Source organism: Schistocerca americana, chromosome 7 (genome assembly GCF_021461395.2).
Source record: "Schistocerca americana isolate TAMUIC-IGC-003095 chromosome 7, iqSchAmer2.1, whole genome shotgun sequence".
Lineage (NCBI taxonomy): Eukaryota > Metazoa > Arthropoda > Insecta > Orthoptera > Acrididae > Schistocerca > Schistocerca americana.
Window position 1 is genome coordinate 513,587,393 of NC_060125.1, and position 23,309 is coordinate 513,610,701.

General features: G+C 43.9%; 1 protein-coding gene across 1 annotated transcript in view; it reads right to left on the reverse strand.

Annotated features, from left to right (window-relative positions):
• LOC124622294 (gamma-aminobutyric acid receptor subunit alpha-6-like) overlaps positions 1-23,309 on the reverse strand; it is a 118,336-nt gene that overhangs the window by 82,598 nt on the left and 12,429 nt on the right. Inside the window, exon 2 of the mRNA XM_047147965.1 lies at positions 7,281-7,457. Coding sequence (XP_047003921.1) covers positions 7,281-7,449 — 169 coding nt within the window. The 5' untranslated portion in view covers positions 7,450-7,457. The remainder of the gene's footprint in view (positions 1-7,280; positions 7,458-23,309) is intronic.

A 23,309-nucleotide genomic window follows, 5' to 3' on the forward strand; every position in this document is an offset into this window, starting at 1 on the left:
ATTTAGAGGACAGCTCTTTGATAGTGTTCAGTCGACTGTTCATACTACCCAACAGGGCATTTAATTCTTCTCCACTTTCACACGGGATAGCTGCGTCATCAGTATTGAAATCCTTTCACCTACAATTTCAATCTCACTCTTGGACTTCTTTCATTGTGTCTTGCATATGGAGTCTGAACAGTAGAAGAGATGGAGTGCATCCGAGCACTTCTCTCTTGACCTTGCACTGTTATTTCCCCCCCCCCCCCCCCCCCAATGATTCTTGTCCATATTTTACATATTTTATATTATCTTAGAATTTCGAACGTTCTACACCACTATACCTATAAAGGTATCTTTCTTATCCTTTCCTAAAGACATACCAATCGTCATCTAACAGATCCTCAGTTTTCCCACTTACAGGACCTGGAAAAAAAAAAGCTACGATATAGTTCTTTGCAGCAAAGTTTGAGCCCACCGAGACCTACCCCAAGCCTATTCTGTTTTTCGAAGGCCTGCAGCCGCCAAGTGAGCTGACCGGTTTAAAAAAAAAATTAGTAACCCCCTTAAAATAGCACAATGGTCGGTTTGGAACTGACGCAAGTTATTGTAATGGAGTGGTGTACATGCACGGAATTCGATTGCATGGAATCATCGCAGTGCGTAGCATCGACCTGGAAATTTGAAAGAATGGAAAAAGGGGACGCCTTTGGACTTGTCCGTGACCACAGTATGTACGCAGTTGTTCAGTTGATTGGTATATCATGGTGGACTGGCCAACGTGTCTACGAGGGATGGTGCACCACTTGGAGTCATGTGACCCAGTGTAAGATGATGTCTCGCCTTGTCAATAACAACCGGCTTCAAACTCGACGGAAAACGATGCTTTCAATGAATGCAGGTCCATGTCAACCAGTTTCCGAGTCAGCTTTACGAAGCGAATAACAGGGAATGGTCGTTTGGAGCCGGGTACATCGCAGAAGGCCATCGCTCACAGCGGCAAATAAAACTTAGTCTTCAATGGCCCAAACAACACAGAAACTGGGCGGTAGCTGAGAGGTGAGTAGCGCGGTTCAACGCGTCGCGATTTTGCCTCTTTTCGAATGATACAAGACGTCGCTGGAACGGACCATCCAGTGAGACGTTTAAACGGCAGTGTGTGGAGAATGTTGTTCAGGCTGGAGGTGATTCTGTGAAGTTTCTGGGGTGGTACACATGCCATGACTTGGGCCTACTGATTCAGGCTGCCCGCATGTTTATTTCGACTTTTTCAGTTGACAAAGTGATGCTCTTTGCTCTACATCGCCATGCTGTGAAGATTCCTGTCGTCTCTCGTGACTACAGTTGTGTTCACAAGATCACACGCAAACATTCCTGGTTCGACGAACACTAACAAAAACCAGGTGGAGGGGGAGGAGGACATTAGTGTTTTACGACCCGTCGACAGCGAGATCATTTAGAGACAGAGCAGACGTTCGGATTAGGGAAGGATGGGAAAGGTAATCGGCCGTGCCCTTTCAAAGGAAACATCCCGTCGTTTGCCTCAAGCGATCTAGGGAAATAACGGAAAACATAAATCGGAATGGCTCGACCCGGGTTTGAACCGTCGTCCTCCCGAATGAGCCCAGTGTAAGAAGGATCCCCTTAAGTCTTGTGTTACGAACTATGACAGGAAAAATGTCAGCTGCTAATGACTCACCACGCGTCTCAGAAGGTCAACAGAAAACGAATGTCTGGGAGTTGCAGAGACCAACCTTCTATGGGACTTATGTATTGAATTTGTCCAGTGGTTCCAGATGGTTTGAACTGTAATGTCACACACTTTTCAGGAAGGATAGTTTGCTCTAAGGAACTATGATTTTTATACGCAGACCAGAAATCATGCAAAAACAAGTAATTTTGATCAGCTGTTGTCCAAAAGCAGTGATGATACGATAGCTGTAGTTTTCTTATGCCCATTTTCCCACTCGTGCTTGCTGTGCTGTAAATATTCTCTACGGCCCTTGCAAGATCACTCACACGAGAAAGAATCGAAGGGGGGGGGGGGGGGAGAAGGCGGCAGAGCACCTCCAACTCCAACGACTCACAGCACAATAAACATCTTTCCAGCCAAATTAGCAGTCGACATAATTGTATGCAAATGCGTTAAGGCGTTGGTACCTTTAATTTCCAGGGTTCCTTACATATGCATTTTGTTTTCAAATCCCGACTGATCGAAGTTGAAAACAAATTCCTTACTGAATGACCAGATAAATTTATCTCATTTATAAATTTTTGGGCAGATTCCGCAGCTTGTTGTGTACATCGTCAAGTTGACACTTTATTTGAAATTTCGTTATCTTACGTCTTCCAATTCTGTAGCACTGTTTGAAATTATTCAAGCTGTGGTGTCACCGCCAGACACCACACTTGCTAGGTGGTAGCCTTTAAATCGGCCGCGGTCCGTTAGTATACGTCGGACCCGCGTGTCGCCACTATCAGTGATTGCAGACCGAGCGCCGCCACACGGCAGGACTAGAGAGACTTCCTAGCACTCGCCCCAGTTGTACAGCCGACTTTGCTAGCGATGGTTCACTGACAAAATACGCTCTCATTTGCCGAGGCGATAGTTTGCACAGCCTTCAGCTACGTCATTTGCTATGACCTAGCAAGGCGCCATTACCAGTTACTATTGATGCTGTAAAACATGTACCGTCAAGAGCGATGTTCACCATTTATGGATTAAAGTTAAGTATTCCACAGCTACGTCTTTTTTTGCTAGTCTCATTTCCTTGACCTGTTCCAGACCTCACGCCAGCCTGCGTGAGCTAAAACGCGTGCCTTTCGGCTTCCTCTCATAGTGGGTTGGCTCTCTAGCCAATCCACAACACAAGCATACACTGCTTCCCTTGAAATCCCTTTAATCTACGCATAACGTAGTAGGTCGCTATCATGAAATCCTTGAAACGCGCAAAGACCAGGTTTTGTAACAAGTGCGCCTTTTGCTCCCTTGAATATCCATAGTTTATCTTATGCATTACAACGTCCACGGTATTTTTGTTTACTGTGCTACAGATTGTCTTCCATGTACGTAGTTACGTTTAGTACCCGCTGCCTAGACAACGATTGTCCTTTACTACGTTCCACTAGAGACGGGAGTTGTGGCTCACTGTCGAGAAGGATGATGAAGTACATGACCTGTTTCAATATTGCCTTCACTTGTTAAGCACGTCTCGTCATCTTTGTATTCCTCGTGCACATTGTCCGCACAGTCGAGTGTACACGACACAACACATTCCACTGACTCATCTTGCACAAACGGTAATGTTTCATCTGCCACTTCTTCTCACTCTGCGAAATTCTTTTGGTTCCTTTCTTACAAAATGTCGACTTCGGCCACTGTTGTTGTAGATATAATGCAATGTTTCCTTTGTTTATCATCGGCATTGCTCTGCTTTGTACCAACGCCACTAGCACTCTAGCGCCGATGTGAGTTATTTCTCACCTTAGCATTTCAACTACAGTCCGTAGACTTACACTCTGCTCACCACTGGATACCTCCAGTGCCTCCACCTGTTACCTTTAGCAGCCAATATTGTAGTTGCATTGTAGACAATATGTGGGGCGTCGAATGCCCTAAACTTTATTGGCCTTTTGCGATCTCTGGGGGTTCCTTGTAAGGCACCCTATCGCACATCGACTCGTCCACTTGTTACCTCCCTATTACTAATCGGCCTATCCTGCTTGCGATATAAAATTTGACCGTGGATCGCATGTATGCCTAATGGATTTTTTCTAATTGTATAAGGCTATCCTTCCCGAAGAAGTGATACCGATAAGTAGGAGGAAAGTGAACAGCCGACCCTTCTTATGGAAAGTCTACTAAAAATAAAAGTACTTAAACCGAACAGGGTTATAATTTGGAAAATGAAAGTTATTTTGTGCATTCACTCACGAACAACACTGGACAGAAAGGGGTACCACTGATTATGAATCCAAAAGTTACACTTATGAACGAAAAGGAAGTAATTAACGGTCGCCAGCCCACTAGGGCAATTTACATCCAAAATCCTGTACAAGACGATGGAAAAGAAAAATATGTATTATTAAACACTGACGTGGCAACTAAAGGTTGCCACTTTTTTACACTAATTTTAAGTGAGTATGTAATGATAAATAAAACTGAGAAGTCACTCTGAGGTTATGTTTGGCATTATATTTTGAAAAAGGCAATCGAGTAATGATTTGAAAATATGCAATTTAACTGTATGTTAGTACTGAACTTCGTTACGTGAACAATGACTTTCAGTGACCTCAGCATAACGTCATCAAAGAAATTTAGAAAAAAAAAGTACTTTTTACTTTGCCGTTACTTATTTTGCAGATTGGATTTCATATTATTGCCTGCACAACAAAGCCTTTCTTACTGACTTGAACAGAATTAAATACTTGAATACGAACTAAGCCAAACAGCCATGTGCTCCAAGCTATAAGTAAAATAAATAAAACTTCTGCACTCTTAATTTGTGCATTTCTTTAGATTTGGATTTTTTCCAGTGATTGATTCTTAAACTTGAAAAATTGAACTGCTTTACTTTAGTCATATACTGAAGCCTCTGTTCTACAACAGTTAACTGAAAGTAGACTGACGCTAAAATTCTTAAAAGAGAAATTATTCATTAATAAACTGGCTGTAACTATTCAATTTGTTTTTTATGACACTCAGTTAGCATATCAGGGAAAAAAAGGAACAAGGATCCTGCTTGGTAACAATGCCTAGGGCAATGAGGACACAATCGCCCTGAGTTTAACTGATTATTATTTAAATAAATCTTATCGATCAAATCACATTCAGTTGCGCTGCAGGGTTAGCCGTTAATACTTTCTACCAATGGACAGTGTTACTTAAGTGCTGTGCAAACGACGAAACTCGGAGCCGACGACGAATCTGTGTTGCTGGAACTGCTGCTGTTGTTGAAGACGGTATAGCATATTGTGGAGCCACGGCTAATTATAGGAACGGGCAATCGTAATTAATACAGCCTCTTCCGCCCGTCCACTGTTCGTACTCCTGCTCTAGACATCTGGCCGGCGCGCCTACATGATGCCGCCGAAAATGGTACTCTCTACTGCGAGAGCGTAAACACCACACTTCCGCACACTACATGCGCTGGAACCCGTCTTCCACTCTGCGCGCTCTGCGCAATAACACCCTAACCAAAGATTTTACAACGGACAAGTACTGCTATTATCGTTGCTAGTCGATGAAAATAACAATTCCTTTGGCTTTTTCCCACAGCTTATAAGTTTCACAGTAAAACACAGATAAATACAATGAAACGCCAACAGACTTTTACCTAAATGTACACATACAGTGAAGTAATGTCCTTACTTATTAAAAGAAAGCATTTAAATTACAAATATTTACATACAATTAAAAAAGTTTTATATATCGGTAGCAGGTGCCATGCATCTTGCACTTTAGGTGTTACACACTCAATCACCAAACTGTATTGTCATATGGAATGCCTGGGACTATTTGGAACAGCGGGTAAGACATGCCAGCTACCATCCCTGCAATTTTTCTCTAGGGGATCTAACCATACATGAGTGGCTGCAGCTCCAGGGTGGCGCACGAAATGTGTTACCATTTTGTTTTTGAATATAAAATAAATACAATCTGAAAGGAACATATACTACAATGAAGAGCCGTCCATGGAGATTTGTTCTAACTCAGCACATGCTCAATATGTCCATCATTTCGTTTCCTAACTTCCTTCAAATGAACACTGAAGTTAGTGATTACCCTACGGCACATGTCTTCCGTAATTTCACTGCAAGCTTCAAGAATAAGTCTTCTGAGCTCCATTAAATCACGTGGACGTTTCGGGAAATTTTTTTCCTTTAGGTACCCCCAAAGAAAAAAGTCACATGGTTTGAGGTCTGGACTATTGAGGAGCCAATTTTGTCCGTCATTGAAGCGACCTGGAAACCTGAAATGCTCGTGTAAAAACTCCAATACAGTGTTTGCAGTATGTGGCCTTGCTCCATCTTGCATGAACCACTGCGTGTTGAAGGGCAAGGCAGTAGCAAGAAGCTATGAAATGAAGCTATTGCGAAACATGCTCAAATAACGCTCGCTATTCACAGTTTCTTCAAAGAAAAATGGTCCATTAGTTCGTGAGTGGAAATTGCTGCCCGCGCTGTGATCCTTGGAGCATAATGTTGTCGTTCGTGAAGCATTTGTGGGTTTTCAGTGGCCCAAAAGGGTACATTTTGTTTGTTAACCACACCGTCTAAATGAAAATGCACCTCGTCTGAAAACCAAATGTTGTTGAGAGTTTCTTCCCTATCCTCCGACCACTGAGCTAACGGTAGTCTCTGCTGCTCAGTGAGCTTCTGTGCACAGGTCATCTTGTATGGATACATATGGAGGTCACTGTTAAGAATGCGTTGAGCGGAGCGTCTGGATATTCCCAGTTGCACTGCTGCCTTTCTACGCGATTTCCTGGGACTTCTCTGTACAGCAACTCGTACCGCTTCAATATTCTCCGGCGAACAAACAGGCTTAGGCCGAGGTCGCTTCGCTTCCAATACTGTTCCTTCCTGTACAAATTTATCGTGCAACCTGTGGATGGTCTTCTCGCAAGGGACGCATCGTGTGTTAAACTGTTGTCGAAAACGCCTCTGAGTCACAACAAGGCTTTTCGTTTCATGAAAAAGTAACACAATTGCCGATCGCTGCTGTGTCGTCAGTCTTCCATTGTCAGCCATTGCTGGTTACTAGTCTCCTAGCGTCAGTATCGTGAATTACACTCATTTGTTTTTCCATGCTCTGCTGGTACTGCTGTACCCCAGCGGGATATCTATGTGTGTCGTAAATTGTGAAAGAAACAATTGGTAACACATTTAGTGTGCCACCCTGTAGATAAGGCATATCTGAAGAATTTATGGAACTCTCTTCCTCACCAAACTGAAGTCATTATCTAAGTTAGAGATAGTGTTCCACAGCGTTAGCGTGATGTCTTACGAGGGTGAGGGTTTTTCTTTTTTTTTTTTTTCGCTGGCCGGCCGAGGTGGCCGAGCGGTTCTAGGCGCTACAGTCTGGAACCGCGCGACCGCTACGGTCACAGGTTCGAATCCTGCCTCGGGAATGGATGTGTGTGATGTCCTTAGGTTAGTTAGGTTTAAGTAGTTCTAAGGTCTAGGGGATTGATCTCAATAGTTAAGTCCCATAGTGCTCAGAGCCATTTGATTTTTTTTTTTTTTTCGCCACTACTGGACTATCGCACGAGCACAGGGGCAGACAGACACAGACTGACCTCCGAGGTCGGGCCGCAGCCGCTTGTCGTAGCGCTCCTTGTCGAGCAGCGTGTCGAGCAGGCGCGTGAAGTTGCTGCTGAGCGCGCGGTAGTCGCGGAACGACGCCTGCGCCCGGCACGCCGGCGCGGCGCACCACGCCACCAGCGCCACCACCAGCCACCACCGCATCGTCGCCGCTGCAACACACACACACACACCAGCTCACGCTGCAGTACTGCAGTCCGATCCACGGACGATGGCGATTCGCGCATGTCGAGGGATCGACGGGGACTCCATTGTTGGCCATTCCAAGCGATAGTTGTGGTGCGCGCATGCGCGTGCTTTCCGCTCGAAGAAAGTGTATAGCCAGCAAATTGTGTCCCTCACTTGCTTATGCAGAATTTAGCGCTTCCCACCAACATCAGCAATGACAACTCGCACAGGAATAGAAATTCACTAAACAACTCGCTACGATCATGTTTAATGCTCCCGTTAGCGACGGCATTCGCGGCAGAGTGCTCAAAAACTTCTGGTCGCTCATTGGCTGTCGGAGAATGTGTGACGTAGAGCGCAGAACAAGCCTGAACTCTACCGCCATCGTTCGTGATTCCAACTATAGTGTTGGTTGGCTATAATTAAAGTGCAGCTATTCACGGAGGTAGAGTGTGGGCTGTAATTACCGTACGGCAGATTAGCTTCGTAGACATGCCGATGCGTCAATGCAGAACCGATTTACACTGTAATAACATTAGTTGAAATTGTAGGCACCAGGAGCAAATCTAATGTTGTACACTGTTTGAATGACATTATAACATCTACACTTCCATTTGACAATCCATAACGAGAAGAGAGGCTGTGAGCTGTTAGCAGGCCCGGATCTGGGGGGGAGGAGGGGCAGGGGACAAACTTTTCTATCTATCTGCCCTGGGCGGCGATTTCAGGGGACGTCGAATTCGTATTCTTGAAGAAAAAGACCTTGTTTCACAAAGCGCCTAGCATCTAGCGCATGGCGGCCTATGGATTGGTTTCTGAACGAATCATAAGTTGATTTCTTATGCGTGCATAGGGCAGCGTACGTGATGTCTCTCCAGGGGATCCCGTCGCATCAAGAAATAAAAAACTTTCCCGCAGACATAAGGGGACGGGGCTATACGAATAAGCCCGAACGGGTGAATACCAATCGCTGTTTTTATGTTTTTGTTCGGGTGTGCGAATGATAAGCATTGTTATAATTCCAGAATGAGATTTTCACTCTGCAGTGGAATGTGCGCTGATATGAAACTTCCTGGCAGATTAAAACTGTGTGCTGTGACGCTCACAGGCGGTTCTAGAATAGGTCCTTGACAAAGGATCGGATTTCTACTGTCGAGGATTGAACGATTGGTAGAACCTTCAGACTGTTCTTTACAGAATCCTGGTGACAATGTTAGAAAACAGCGTCATGTATCTGTCTCACTCTGAAGTCTCGTGCAGCGTCTCTGGACGTAAACGGGCTGCATTTTTATACATCGCTCTCAGTGCACATTAATCTTGATCTACAATGCGGAGGAAGTTGTTTTTTACCAACAATGAATGACATTAAATCAATCTGTAAACGGAAATTTATTGAAATTTCTGTTATTGTTTAAGAATTACAGTATTTTGCCTAATAGATGATTTTATAATACACGTTCCCATTCTGGTACCATTTTCTGGTCCATCATCAGTCTAACAGAATTCAAACTGTGGCGGGCTGCTGTCAACATGCATAGGAACACATTATGCCTCTCGTTTTGTAATTTGGAGTATATCTGAGAAAATAGAAAAACCCTTATTGTATCACATTACTATTTTGTCTAAAAAATACCGCTAAAATTATATACAGAATGACAAACATAGATCATTTCTGAGATGTGTTAGGCGTAATAAATGATACTATCCCATTCTTCACTTGAGAGAAATTTGGTGAACATGGATAAAACCATTCTGAAGCAATACGTACCTAACGTTTTGAAAATGTAGTTTCGAGAAAATGAGAGAAGAATGTTCACAGTGTTTTTGACTCACCGTATACCTCTTTCAGAATATTCCAGCAGTATAATCTTGCTGGCCAGCTGCTTCTCTATCCTCTGTAAACTTCTTCAGGAGCCTTTTCCTTACTCTGGACTTAGTGGTGGCTTCCACAACTTTTTCAGCTTCAACTAGTCGCTGACGATCTATGGCAGTCAGAGGAGCTATCATATTATTTCCTGGCTGGATGCCTAATTTGTCCATTACTTTTGTCCTGCTGATAACACCAGCATTGAAACAGATGACAGCATCCATCATACCCATTTTGAGTACTGTCCATCCAACAAACACTGTTTTTGGTACTCGTTGCCACACGCAGCTGTTGAAACTCTCATTAGGGTTTTGTGTACGGCCATGTAGACATTTCCTAAGCAATTTTGTATCTACAAGGTCCCTGTTCATTGGCTTTATTGTTTCCATGACTGTGGCAGGCAAGAAATGTTTATGGTGATATTCCTTGCCTGTCGCATGAGCGTGGCTGGTTTGCAGACATTTGTTAAAACAGCGTTTAAGACCAAATCAACAACTGAAAAGTAGATAAAAATACATTTTTTAAACGGGATAAAACTGTCTTTCAGATGGACAAAAAAAATGTTTTCGAAAATTTCAGTCACTTTACGTCCAGGTTCCCTTCAGTGAAAGTTAGTTGGCCTGCCATAACAATATGTAGCTAGCTTTTTGAAGTCCCTTCGTAAATAATGAATTAGCGGGAAATATTAATACGAAATCATTACAGAAGTTACATTCCAAAGTTTGGGGCTCAAGTGTTTAGGACCGATATTTGCACTTGCAGTGTGTCATAAATGGTGTCTAATTTAAGGTTCAGTAATTTTCATGGAGAAAATTAAAGACTGACGCTAACCAAAGAAAAAATAGTTTTGTAACATCAATGACTAGTGTGAGTACAGACTGTTATGCTGAAATAGTTATCCAGGAAACAATGCCTTTAATTGCAAAACAATGATTTAATGATTATCATTAAATACAACCCAGGACACTCAATTATCAGTTACATTCCAATGGACAGCGCTTCTTACGGTAGCAGAAGTTCGAAACAGACATGGGACTAGTTATATCTGTTGAAATTCCGCTGTCCACCTATATGTACCTTCTTCGCCCCTACTACAAATATTCTCTTACGGCCTTTAACTAAATCTGCGACCGCTAAATAAATATTCTAAATGAAGCGACGGAGAGTGTGTTACAATTTGTTGATTAAAATTTTATTCTGCTAGTTTACGAAGGTTATCCAGAAACCAAAGTACAATTCTGTAGCACACCCATCGCCGATCCCCCCACCACCGCGATCGTAAGTGTGCCACTTAGGTGCTTCCCCCGTCTCAGTGTGAGCCGGTTTTTGTTGCCGAGCGGCCAAGCTTCTTTGTTGTGTAACCTTTCGAAATAGCGGCGCCCACTGAAAACTCCGCCAAATGCGAAATGCGTAGCATCATTCGTTTTCTGAATGCACAAAATGTTCGGACTACCGAAATTTACAGGCAAATAAAGTAAGTTTATGGTGACCCACAACGAACGAGTCTTCAGTGTCGTGAAACGTTGCCAGCAAAGGTGTTCTTGATTCAGGACAGTATGTGGCCTCGTTCTTCAACTCGAACACCGCATGAGCGTCAACGTCTAAGTGGGATATTCTTCTTACACCCCTGACTTGACACCAAATGATACTCACCTATTCACGAAATAGAAGTAATTTTTGGGTGGAAAACAAATCGCGAACTTTTGTGACGGCTCCCAAACCCAAGGTCCTCGGCGGTGCTTTTGGGACAGCCACCACGAATTGTATAGAGCGTGGGTAGTGACCAGGATGTAGCTATGTCTGTTGGCCGAAAAATAATTAATGACAAGAACTGCGCCAGCTAGAATGAAGAGATAACTTATGTTTATTTCTGACGAAACGTGCACCAGCAATACAAGTCCAAGTAATATCCGAGGGTAATCCGTGTACTGAGCCTAGTCGAATACAATAGCAAATATCACACTGCAATGGCTCCGCTATAAACCCCACGAAAGGCTAGCAATAGACAATCGACAATAGCCTGTCCGTCTCAGGGCCAGCGCTCCTCGTTATATGCAAAAGGCAGAGGGCGCTGCGGACCCGAGCTCAGCCATGGTGAGACCTCTTCCGTCGGCGGTAACGGCCTGAGACGCCGGCGGCCGCGACAGGAACTGTGGCCAGCGATGTCACGGTCAGGGCGCGCGTGCGCGAGTTGGTTGGTCGGTTGGTTGGGTCCGTGGATACAACCCAAACGATGAAGACCTCAAACATGCAGCGACACTCTGGTTCAAATCTTTGTCAGCAGAGTACAACATGGGAATTGAAAAACTGGTCTCGTGTTACAATGAGTGCCTTGACAGTTATGGCGACTACATTTAAAAACGGAGTAAGGTACTGTAACTTCACATTGATAGCTTTCGTTTTTATTTAATTATGCAAGACGTACTTTACTTTCTGGACGACCTTCCTATTTTCAGGACAGAGAAAAAGCCATTGCTACAGATGAAATATGGTGCGAGTACATGATGGTTATTGGGTGTGTGTAACGTAGAGATAGCAACACGACATGCACTTGTGCCTTATCACCATCTTTTGGACTTCGAGGAACATCGAATCATTGGCATGAGAGACACAGATGCACCATACCGGCAGATCGCTCAGACTGTGATGCAGAACGGCTGGTGGCGAGATGAACGCAGAACAGCAGTATGGCAAGAAGGGAGCGCACAGATCCTTCCAGAAGGACAATACCATGAGAAGGTCGCAGGATTGGCACTGAAAAATACACGGATGACAACAGCTGGAATCCGGGCAGATTGCCACCACTAACTACCAGGAAAAGGTTACTAGAAGCTGCATTGGTTCTAGTTACCACGTGTCGTTTACGGCTGACATTATAGCTATTACTAATGGGACCTGTATGGTGTGGTAGAGTCAACTTGACTCATTGAGTGGTTTCTGTGGTGTTCGGTGATGAACCTAACTTCTCTAGTATACACCAAGATGTCAACGAAGCAGAAAATGATTCAAGCGCGGAAAGCGGTTGGAGAGAAATTACTGTTGCTAAGGTTTGGGCATATGGATCGACAGCAAACACTAAGAGAGACCTTTAAGCCGGTTATTGAATCTCTCAGGCAGCTCTCAGCAAAAACGACACGATAACAATGGCGTCGCCATTGACGAATTCATTATCCGTCACACTCCTGCTCAGATAGATAGAACATTCGGCGTTAGCAGGGGAAGACCGAACATGTTAGGCATGCACCCTACAAATGTAACTACTGACACAGTACAGATTGGTGATAGACGGTTTGAGATAACACCTGGCTTAATGAATATTATTTTCCTAAGACCTGCCAAAAGAACCTATAAATTATGCAGTACTGTGAAATACTGCACATGACTGATGTACATAAGATCGCAAAAAGCCGGAGCCAAAAGAAATATAATACATTATAATAACAACACTTCACGGCGAAAACAACAGCAGCAGCAGCGGTGATGGTATTTGCATTGAGCATAAAGCAATGAACAATCGAATCCCGCAGTAGATTTATTATGATGACCCCAACGAGCTAATACACTATTGGCCATTAAAATTGCTACACCACGAAGATGACGTGCTACAGACACTAAATTTAACCGACAGGAAGAAGATGTTGTGATATGCAAATGATTAGCTTTTCAGAGCATTCACACAAGGTTGGCGCCGGTGGCGACACCTACAACGTGCTGACATGAGGAAAGTTTCCAACCGATCTCTCATACACAAACAGCAGTTGACCGGCGTTGCTTGGTGAAACGTTGTTGTGATGCCTCGTGTAAGGAGGAGAAATGCGTACCACCACGTTTCCGACTTTGACAAAGGTCGGATTGTAGCCTATCGCGATTGCGGTTTATCGTATCGCGACACTGCTGCTCGCGCTGGTCGAGATCCAATGACTGTTAGCAGAATAGGGAATCGGTGGGTTCAGGAGGGTAAAACGGAACGCCGTGCTGGATCCCAACGGCCTCGTATCACTAGCAGTCGAGATGACAGGCATCTCACCCGCATGGCTGTAACGGATCGTGTAGCCACGTCTCGATCCCTGAGTCAACAGTTGGGGACGTTTGCAAGATAACAACCATCTGCACGAACAGTTCGACGACGTATGCAGCAGCATGGACTATCAGCTCGGAGACCATGGCTGCGGTTACTCTTGACGCTGCATCACAGACAGGAGCGCCTGCGATAGTGTACTCAATGACGACCCTGGGTGCACGAATGGCAAAACGTCATTTTTTCGGATGTATCCAGGTTCTGCTTACAGCATCATGATGGTCGCATCCGTATTTGGCGACAGCGCGGTAAACGCACATTGGAAGCGTATATTCGTCATCGCCATACTGGCAACTCACCCGGCGTGATGGTATGGGGTGCCATTGGTTACACGTCTCGGTCACCTCTTGTTCGCATTGACGGCACTTTGAACAGTGGACGTTACATTTCAGATGTGTTACGACCCGTGGCTCTACCTTTCATTCGATCCCTGCGAAACCCTACATTTCAGCAGGATAATGCACGACCGCATGTTGCAGGTCCTGTACGGGCCTTTCCCGATACAGAAAATGTTCGACTGCTGCCCTGGCCAGCACATTCTCCAGATCTCTCACCAATTGGAAACGTCTGGTCAATGGTGGCCGAGCAACTGGCTCGTCACAATACGCCAGTCACTACTCATGATGAACTGTGATGTCGTGTTGAAGCTGCATGGGCAGCTGTACCTGTACACGCCATCTAAGCTGTGTTTGACTCAATGTCCAGGCGTATCAAGGTCGTTATTACGCCCGGGGGTGGTTGTTCTGGGTACTAATTTCTCAGGATCTATGCACCCAAATTGCGTGAAAATGTAATCACATGTCAGTTCTAGTATAATATATTTGTCCAATGAATACCCGTTCATCATCTGCATTTCTTCTTGGTGTAGCAATTTTAATGGCCAGTCGTGTAGATCGACTACGGCTGCTCATGACATCAGCTGCTGCAGGTAATACAGCTCATTTGAATGAGGCTGTTTCAGTAATCTCTGAGATTAGAGAGAAAGGTATCACCGAATAAGTATAGAGACAGTAGTTCGAGAACTGCACAGACCAGCACGCAAAACATACCCTCGTAGGCAAGTTTGGATGACATATTGCAAGCTGATCTTGTAGATATGAGGGAATATTCACATGAGAATAGTGGAGTCAAGTATATTTTAACGGTTATTTGCCTGGGCATTACCTGTTAAAACAAAAGCGGGTAGAAATGTCGCCGATGTTTTTGAGCGTTTGCTACAGACAGGGACGAATCGATGCCCAGACAACCTCCAAACCGATCACGGTAGGGAGCTCTACAATACGTATTTCAAGACCGTGATGCAGCGGTACGGAATACATCACTACTCGACATTCACTCAGCTGAAGTATCGTGGAGCGTCAGAACAGAACAATAAATGTTCGAATGTGGACGCGTTTTAACCTTCGCGGCTCATAAAAATGGACAGATATCCTCCCAGAAATAGTTGCTCAGTGTAATCGGACCAAACATAGCACAATAAAAATGAGACCAATCGACGTTCGTGATAATGGACTCATGGAAACGGTATACTATCGCATTAAAATGCTGGATCCACACAGACAGAAATTTAATGTAGGTGATCTCAAAACACAAGACAGCATTTGAGAAATCGTACCTACCGAACTGCTCAACAGAGATATTTACAGTTTCTAAGGTGCAACGAACGAACTTTAGAACTTATATATTGAAGGATAGTAAAGGCAAAGAAATTGCAGGCTGCTTCTACACCGAGGAGTTGCAGAAAAGCTCGGAACCGGATGTGTTTCTCTCGGAGAGAGTCATAGGACGTCGGGAAAATAAAGCATTAGTCAAATGCCTTGGTTTTCCTGCAGCACAAAATGGCTGGATTGATGCTAACGATGTGCTATATAATGGGGGCGCACAGTCCACAACCACCGCAGTAGCATAGCATTCTTGTTAGGAGACGCATTAGAGGAGGTGGTGGTGTTCTAGACAAACTGCCAGTGGAATTACCCATTCCGGGGTATAACTTCTGTGGACCTGGAACAAAGCTTCAGAAACGCTTGGCACGAGGTGATCAGGGGGTTAATCTGCTCGAAAAAGCGTGTATAGAACATGACATTGCATACGCTGCAAATAAAGATCTCTCAAGTCGTCACATTGCAAATAGGATTTTACCTGATAAGGCTAAGGCGATACGGAGAAGAAAGGATATTGGTATAGCTCAACACATTGCAGCGTTTGCAGTTGATAAAACCATGCGTGGAAAAATTGAGTTGGGTTTAGGAGTGATGAATTTAAGCGAGTTGTGAATGCTGCGCGTTGTGTACTAAACAAAGAGGAGGAGAAGAGCGGGAAGCTGAGCTGTTTGAAGAACTGTATCCTGACAGCGATGTATGCAGCTAAAAACGCACTGAAGCAGAAAGGTACGGGAAAAAAAATAAGAGGATAGGTTAAAGCAACTCGATTCCTACTAATACCGAAGGCGTGTGGTGGTTTTCTTCCATTCCTCATCCCAGCCCTCTCCGCGCTCTCGGTGGTAGGGTCCCTCCCTGGTGGTGCTGCAGCTATTGCTCGAACGGTCAAGAACGCACAAAACTCCCAAGACCAGTTAGAAGAGGCAAGGAGACATAACCACATGATGGAAGCCGCAGCCATCGCAAAAGGACTGTACTTGAAACCGTTTAGGAAAGGGCTTGGTCTATTCATAAATCAAATAAAGCTCACTAGCGGTCCTACCACCCACAAATACTGATCTTACGTTTGTTAGAAACGAATTCAACATTCCAAGATTCCGTGGTGTGTTTATGCGGGATACATTACTGAAGACTATTTGGAAAACTCGTGAATGTTGTATTGTGAATTTAGATGTTGCTGGAGGCCCCAGCACCCAGTGGGTATCATACGTTATAATAAATGCGGATACCATCTACTATTTCGACTCATTTGGTGACATGCAACCGCCAGAAGATTTACAACGATACTTCACTCACAGAAGACGTGTGTTCTACAATTATCGGCGCTATCAGGGCTTTGATACATACTCTTTGGACATCTATGCATCATGTTTCTCTTGACGTTTACAAAGAAGAAGAAGCATGCTATTTAAGGAGGAGCTTTAAAAATTCCTTCATCAGTTGAGGTTCAGATGCAATGTCGTACATTTTGACGTTAAAAGAACGATCATCTGTATTGCGTGCAAATTACTTCCCGCCAATTGATTTGAGCGTTGGTGAATGGAATATTGCATTGATTGGACTGGAGACGTACAACAGCATCCCAAATATCACTGAGACTAACAACAAACTGCATTTGGATATTAATGGTGAAACAGTATGGAAAAGGTATTGCGCTACATGCAAACATCAATACACGTAAATCTGAAATAAGGACTGTAAATGCAACGACTGACTTTAACCAGAAAGGTTTAATAGGGCGCCTACTGGGTTTCATAAAAGGGCAGGTTTTGAAGATGGATCCTAGTAAATTTTACAAGTCGGATCAAACTGTGGACATACTTCCTGTCAGCACAGTTAGAGACGAGTGTAACATTGCAACGAATTCTTATCTCAACGACAGTCTGATTCATACTATTTACGGATTTTTCCCCTCAGTTACAACGGGGTTTAAGATTGTTGAGACTCATGCCAATGCAATAAACCTTCCAGTGACAGCTCAGACATTGGACTACTTGGAGCTGCGTATTGTGGACCAGAATAATCAGCTTGTTGACTTCCGTGCTGAGAAAATCATTATACAATTACATCTAAGGCAGCATGGGCGTACAGTATAAAACCAGTGTACGCAATCTACAGCACGTCATTTCGCTGCCGAACTGCAAAGTGATAACAGGTGCGAACTACGAGTTTCTTAAATCAGTTGGCTTGGAACCTCGAAATAGCGTCCTCACTCAATATAACCAGTCCAGTAGAATATGATGAGAGAATTATAAGTCACGAATACTTCTCGCATAAACTTTACTCTTCAACCACATTTAACAAGAACGATGAAATTAGGATTGTCATCCAGCACCAAGTGGCACTCACGCTCCCATGCAAGAGTTTCATATATCTAGAGGGGTCATTCAAGAAAATCGATGGCAGCGATGCAGTGGGATCCAATCTTATATGTAACGCTTTAGCATTCCTGTTCCAAGAAATAGGCTATGAACTCAGTGGGTCTGAGATCGACCATACACGCAATGTCAGCATAACATCAACCCTTAAAACATACGTCTCTGCATCACTCGCAGATTTGCACAGTTTAGAAAAGGTGAGCTGGTTCATAGATGATCCGGAGGATAGAACAGTTGGAGAGTACAGGCGATTTACTGCATGCATACCTCTAAAAATGCTTATGGGGTACTTTGAGGACATGAGACAGATTATTATGAACGCTAAACAGGAACTCATTCTGGTATGGAGTGCAACGCACAATAACTCGTATATTCAAGGAGCTCAAGAGGAGAATGTGATCACATTCAGCAAGATAATATGGAAAATGCCTCACATCAGTGTATCTGACGAGGAGCATTTGAAGCTTTTAAAAGTCCTGAATTCCGGTACATTTCTGTCACTGACATTTCGCTCGTGGAAGGTTTTCAAGTACCCAGTGTTACCGACTGTGAGCAGACAAACGTGGGCTATTAAAACCTCTTCGCAGCTAGACACCTAGATTCATCATGCTTGCATTTCAGACTGATAGAAGAGGGAATATAGTAAATGATTCCACCGTGTTTGACAACTGCAAGTTAACTAATGCCAAAGTCTACCTGAATTCAGAATTCTACCCATATGACAATTTACACTTGCAGTGGAATGAAAATGTATACAGTCTAGCATGACATGTACGCACGGTTTTGCGCTGAAGAATAAGGAGAAGGGTGTCTACTCAGTCCACGAAAGTTCAGGGAGCTTTCACCGATCATCGTAATAGACTGCTCGAAACAGAACAAGATAATTAAGTCTGGACCTATAGATGTGCGAATTGAATTTGAATCTTCGACAAATTTCCCATAACACACTGCCATGTATGCTCTACTTCTACATGACCATGTGATCAACTGCTGCCCACTCATCGGTGTTGAGCAACGAGCTGTGTAAATGAACAGGTCCTGCACCATACCTAGAGCATTTCAAAATAGCATCTAAAGATGTGAACATCATTGTGGATGCTCAAGGTTTCTACGATGGTAAGCATATGCGTCCATATTTAAAGATGTTGTATTCCTATCGTAAACAGAAGATTCAGGAATAATAGACATTCTCAGTAAATATTGCATCACCTAGGTCTTTCAAGTACGACACGGAAGAGTGCAAAATGGTTAATATATTTCTACCATGGAATTCACTGAGATGATCCTGGCATACCCTATAAAGATATGGTGATGGCGCTTAAATTATTCGACCACACAGATACTATCATCTACACGAAGGGGCAGGAGAAGATCTCATGGATGCGTTGAATCTTTAAGTTTGCTGCTATTCAAGACCTGGAATTCTAGGGGTGTCCTTCTCTCCACCAACTCAAGAACATGTATGAAAATAGTGTTGATGTGTCTGCTTTGGAAATGTAAAATTATTTTTAAGTTGGATGAGAAATAAATGATTTTTTACCTCACAACCTCTGCATTGTTTTTGTTTTTCAACCCTGTTCCCACTGTGACAGTGTATAGTTTTGACCACATGCTATGTCTGTGGTTTTCTTCAAGCACAGGAAATATAATTTTAGACATGTCTGCTATATATCTTTGGAGGAGGACATGGTCACGTGCCTCCTGTTCCCATAACCCAATTCGCGCTGCACGATAGGCATAATTCCATGAAACGGTTCTATGTATTTTGTTATTCAGCAAAATTAATGTCATTTATGACCTGCACAGCCTTTATATACGTGTACATACATAACGAAATAGGGGATAGGGCTTCTGTAAATAACAACAACAAAGACGTATGGTGACGCATTTTTATTTTCTTCGTTTATTCAGTTCATACAAATACAGCATAGTTCTTGAGGTACAATATAATTGTTGAGGTACAATATAATTGTTGGGGTACAATGTAGTTTTTGAGGTACAATGTAGTTTTTGAGGTACAATATAGTATTCTTGAGGTAAACTGACTCTGCTATTCCAATGCACAAATACTTTTAACTTACTCGCTACAACAATAACACTGGCAGGAATTGTTTTTATAAATCTACGCTAAAAACTAATGTGGAGATACTTTTACTACAACTAAATTCCACAGCCCCAGTAGCACAGCTTTTACAATATTTCTGATGGACTGTGCACGTTTAGAATCTAATCTTAACAGTCCCCAATAGCAAAGGTTTTTACAATAACAATTTTGATGGACTGTGAGCTAAATAGATATATAAACACAAAAAACTATTCCAACTTGGATGGCTAGCTGCAGGTGAAAAATATACATTGCATCTGAAGAAATAAATCAATATACATTTTTTTCCTATTTTTGCTTTTTTAATTTTTTTGTTTAAGTTTCTTTTTAAATTTTTGTTTCTTTCACACACACATGGTTTTGTTCTTTTTATCCTTTTTTCCAAACATTCTCTCTATGTATATACACATGTACACAGTACACAAAAATATTTACACCACACACACACACACACACACACACACACACACACACACACACACGCACACACAACATTACATACACTATGACTAAAGGGTCATACTACTATTAATACTACTACTACTCTGCAGATTCTCTCTCTCTCTCTCTCTCTCTCTCTCTCTCTTCTCTCGCTAGAAGTGAGTAGTGTGAGTACGGGAGAGTTTCAATCCTGTCATCACAAATGACCCTTTTATCGCCATGAGGCGACAGACCGATTTTAGACTGCAGCAGAGTGTACACCTCGTGTCCACTGGCTCGAATGCTGGTCTGCCGTACCATATGCGGTGGCTGCAGTGCAGCACCGCTAACACCACTGCACAGGCACCGCAAATACCTTCGATAGAGAGAGCTCTCCATGCCATACGATTCACACTCCTAGCCTGCCTCTGGGTGGCGCCTTCCAATGTACGATACCCATATATTTTTTAGTGTAGACCTACAAACTCCACAATTAGCAATCCATTCGCCTCGTCCTTCATAAGACCGACAACCTTTTCGTTCTGTGGAATAGTACCATAAGGATTATCGGCCATGTGTGAGGGCTTATCGAATTCATTACCGTGGCACCCCAATACTTCATATGGATCGCAGTTCTTCACCCAATAGATGAAGATATCTGTATCCATAGAAAGTAATTTAGGATCTGCAAACGGAGTTTTTGCAAACTCATGATGAAAGCGGTACATGTGGGGTTTGGACAGGTCTAGTATGCACATCCCCACATAAATAGGTTTCGTAAACTCTACTGCAGTCTTCGCCATCTCCACAGCAAAAAAGTTCATATTGAATATGGTGACCTGCTTAAAATTTGGTCTGGCAAATCATTTTCTTACGCCATAACACCCATCCCATTCAACTCTAATAAAAATTTCACGTCGTTCCCTCAAATTCTCCATTGTTTTACCAACAACTGAATTATTCATTAATTTATAAAAATCTTTCTCAAAGCCACAAGTTGCGGAAGCTCTCTGTCTCATATTCAAATCAAGATACTCCTTTAACCAGGGGGACTGCTTGAAGGAGATAGCCCAGGTGATTCTAACCAGCTCCATACCCAAGCTGAGACACTGCTAGAGATTACAGTAATGAATAATGTATATCCACTTATTCTCCAGCGTTGTCATCAGTTTTGGCGTAGTGCCTCCTCGCAGAACTAGTTGCTCTGGTCACAGTGGCAAATTGGCGTGCGCATGATGCAAACTTATAGGGTATATGAGTTCTGCCTCCAACATACACCTAATCCCCTGCATTCGTCTTCGGGCTCCCATCGAAATTCAACATTCAGCCTTCGATTTGGTCAGCACGTTGTTGCTGTATTGCTTATCAATCTCCCATGAAAATTTGTCGAGCTCAGTGAGCAGCCAAACTGCAGGATAATCCCTGACATAAGATATCTTTAGGGAGCTAGATATAGCTAGACCCTCCATTTACCGGATCATACACTGCTGGCCACCGTAAATGCAACACCAAGAAAGACAAGAGGTAGCACAACAAAATTTATTTTGTAGATAACATGTTGACCAAGTATCAAATGATTACGTTTACAGACGTCTTTAACATGTGGTTCCTGCCAGAATCAGTAGCCAGAGTAGCCGCCATTGTTGGAGATCACCGCTGCCACACGTCTCAGCATTGAGTCAAAGAGACGTTGGATGTGTTCCTGGGGTACAGCAGCTCAAGCAGCTTCCACACGTTGCCAAAGATCATCTGGTGTGGCAGCTGGGGATGTAATCTGGATCACTCGTTGAGCAACCATGGACCACATGTTTTCTATCGGCGAAAGATCCGGAGAGCAAGCCGGCCAGGAAAGCAATTCAATCTGGTTATTGACGAAGAACCTTTGGACAATGTGTGCCACGTGTGGTCGCGCATTATCCTGTTGAAATATGGCTGTGGCCGAGCCCTGAAGGTAAGGAAGGACAACTGGCTCCAGCACCTCGGATATGTAGCGCCGGCTATTTAAAGTGCCGGCAATGCGTACTAGAGGCGTGCGAGAGTAATATCCAATACCGCCCCATACCATAATACCCGGTGCAAGACCAGTGTGGCGGTGCATAATGCAGCTGTCCAGCATCCTCTCTCCACGGTGTCTCCACACTCGAATCCGACCATCGTGGTGCTGCAGACAGAAGCGTGCCTCGTCAGTGAAGACAACGTCATTCCATTCTGCCGTCCACATCTGTCTGTCATCACACCATTGGCGACGGAGATGTCTGTGGTTCCACGTCAATGGTAGACGAAGCAATGGACGTCTTGCGGACAGACCACTCTGCTGTAAACGGCGTCGAATGGTACGCGCAGACACTGGATGATGCGTCACTGAGCGATCCGTCACTGCCATGCGCACAATTTGCCTATCAGCACGTGCAGTGGTGCACCGAGGTGAATGCGATCGACCACGTCGGTCCGTCGTACCCTCCTGCATCCAACGGTCACATATCCGCATTACAGTCGTTTGGTTTCGTCCAACACGACTAGAGATTTCTCTGTATGATAATCCACAATCTCGGTAAGCCACTATCGTTCCTCTGTCGAACTCGGATACTTGATCAAACGATGTTCGCTGTTGTCTACGAGGCATAACTGATCGTCTTGTGAAACAACCACAAGGTAAACACACGTGCCGAACGTACACTCGTCGAAATCGCCAAGCCTTAAATGGTGCTATGAGGTGGCGCCACAGCCGCGCGTGATGTGCGTCTGCGCTGAAATTCTAATCAGTTGCATATCTCATCGCTGCAAACCCATGGTGTAAATTTCACTTGATTCGGATGCTTCCTTCTGGGTGTTGCATTTACGGTGGCCAGCAGTGTAGTCATGTGTATGGATGTCCAGGTGTAGCATTCGGCTGAGTGCTTTAGCTGACCCTCTGACTTTCATCTCGGAAAATCGGGCCAGTATAGTATTCAAGGTGGATTTACGAAACGACTCGGCAATTGTTGTACTTCGTGTTATCACGCTATAATGAAGAGTTGTCTCTTCAACACCAGAATCAACTTTGGGGGGGGGGGGGGGTGATAATTCGATGCAGAGCACCGCACTGCATTTAATGGCGAGATACCGTGGATCATTGACTACCTTGAGAAGCTCCGTTTCCATGACACAGAGGCACGCCCTTAGAAAACCAACAGGGTCGCGGTACCCTCCTGCCGGGTTCTCGATCCTCGTGAACAAGATTCGCTCCTCAAAGACGTCTGCAATCACCGAGTATTCTAACTGCGGTATAGTATCACTGACCTAATGTCCTTCATTGAAAGGACGGGAGAGAGAACTGCCACTAGCCACAGGA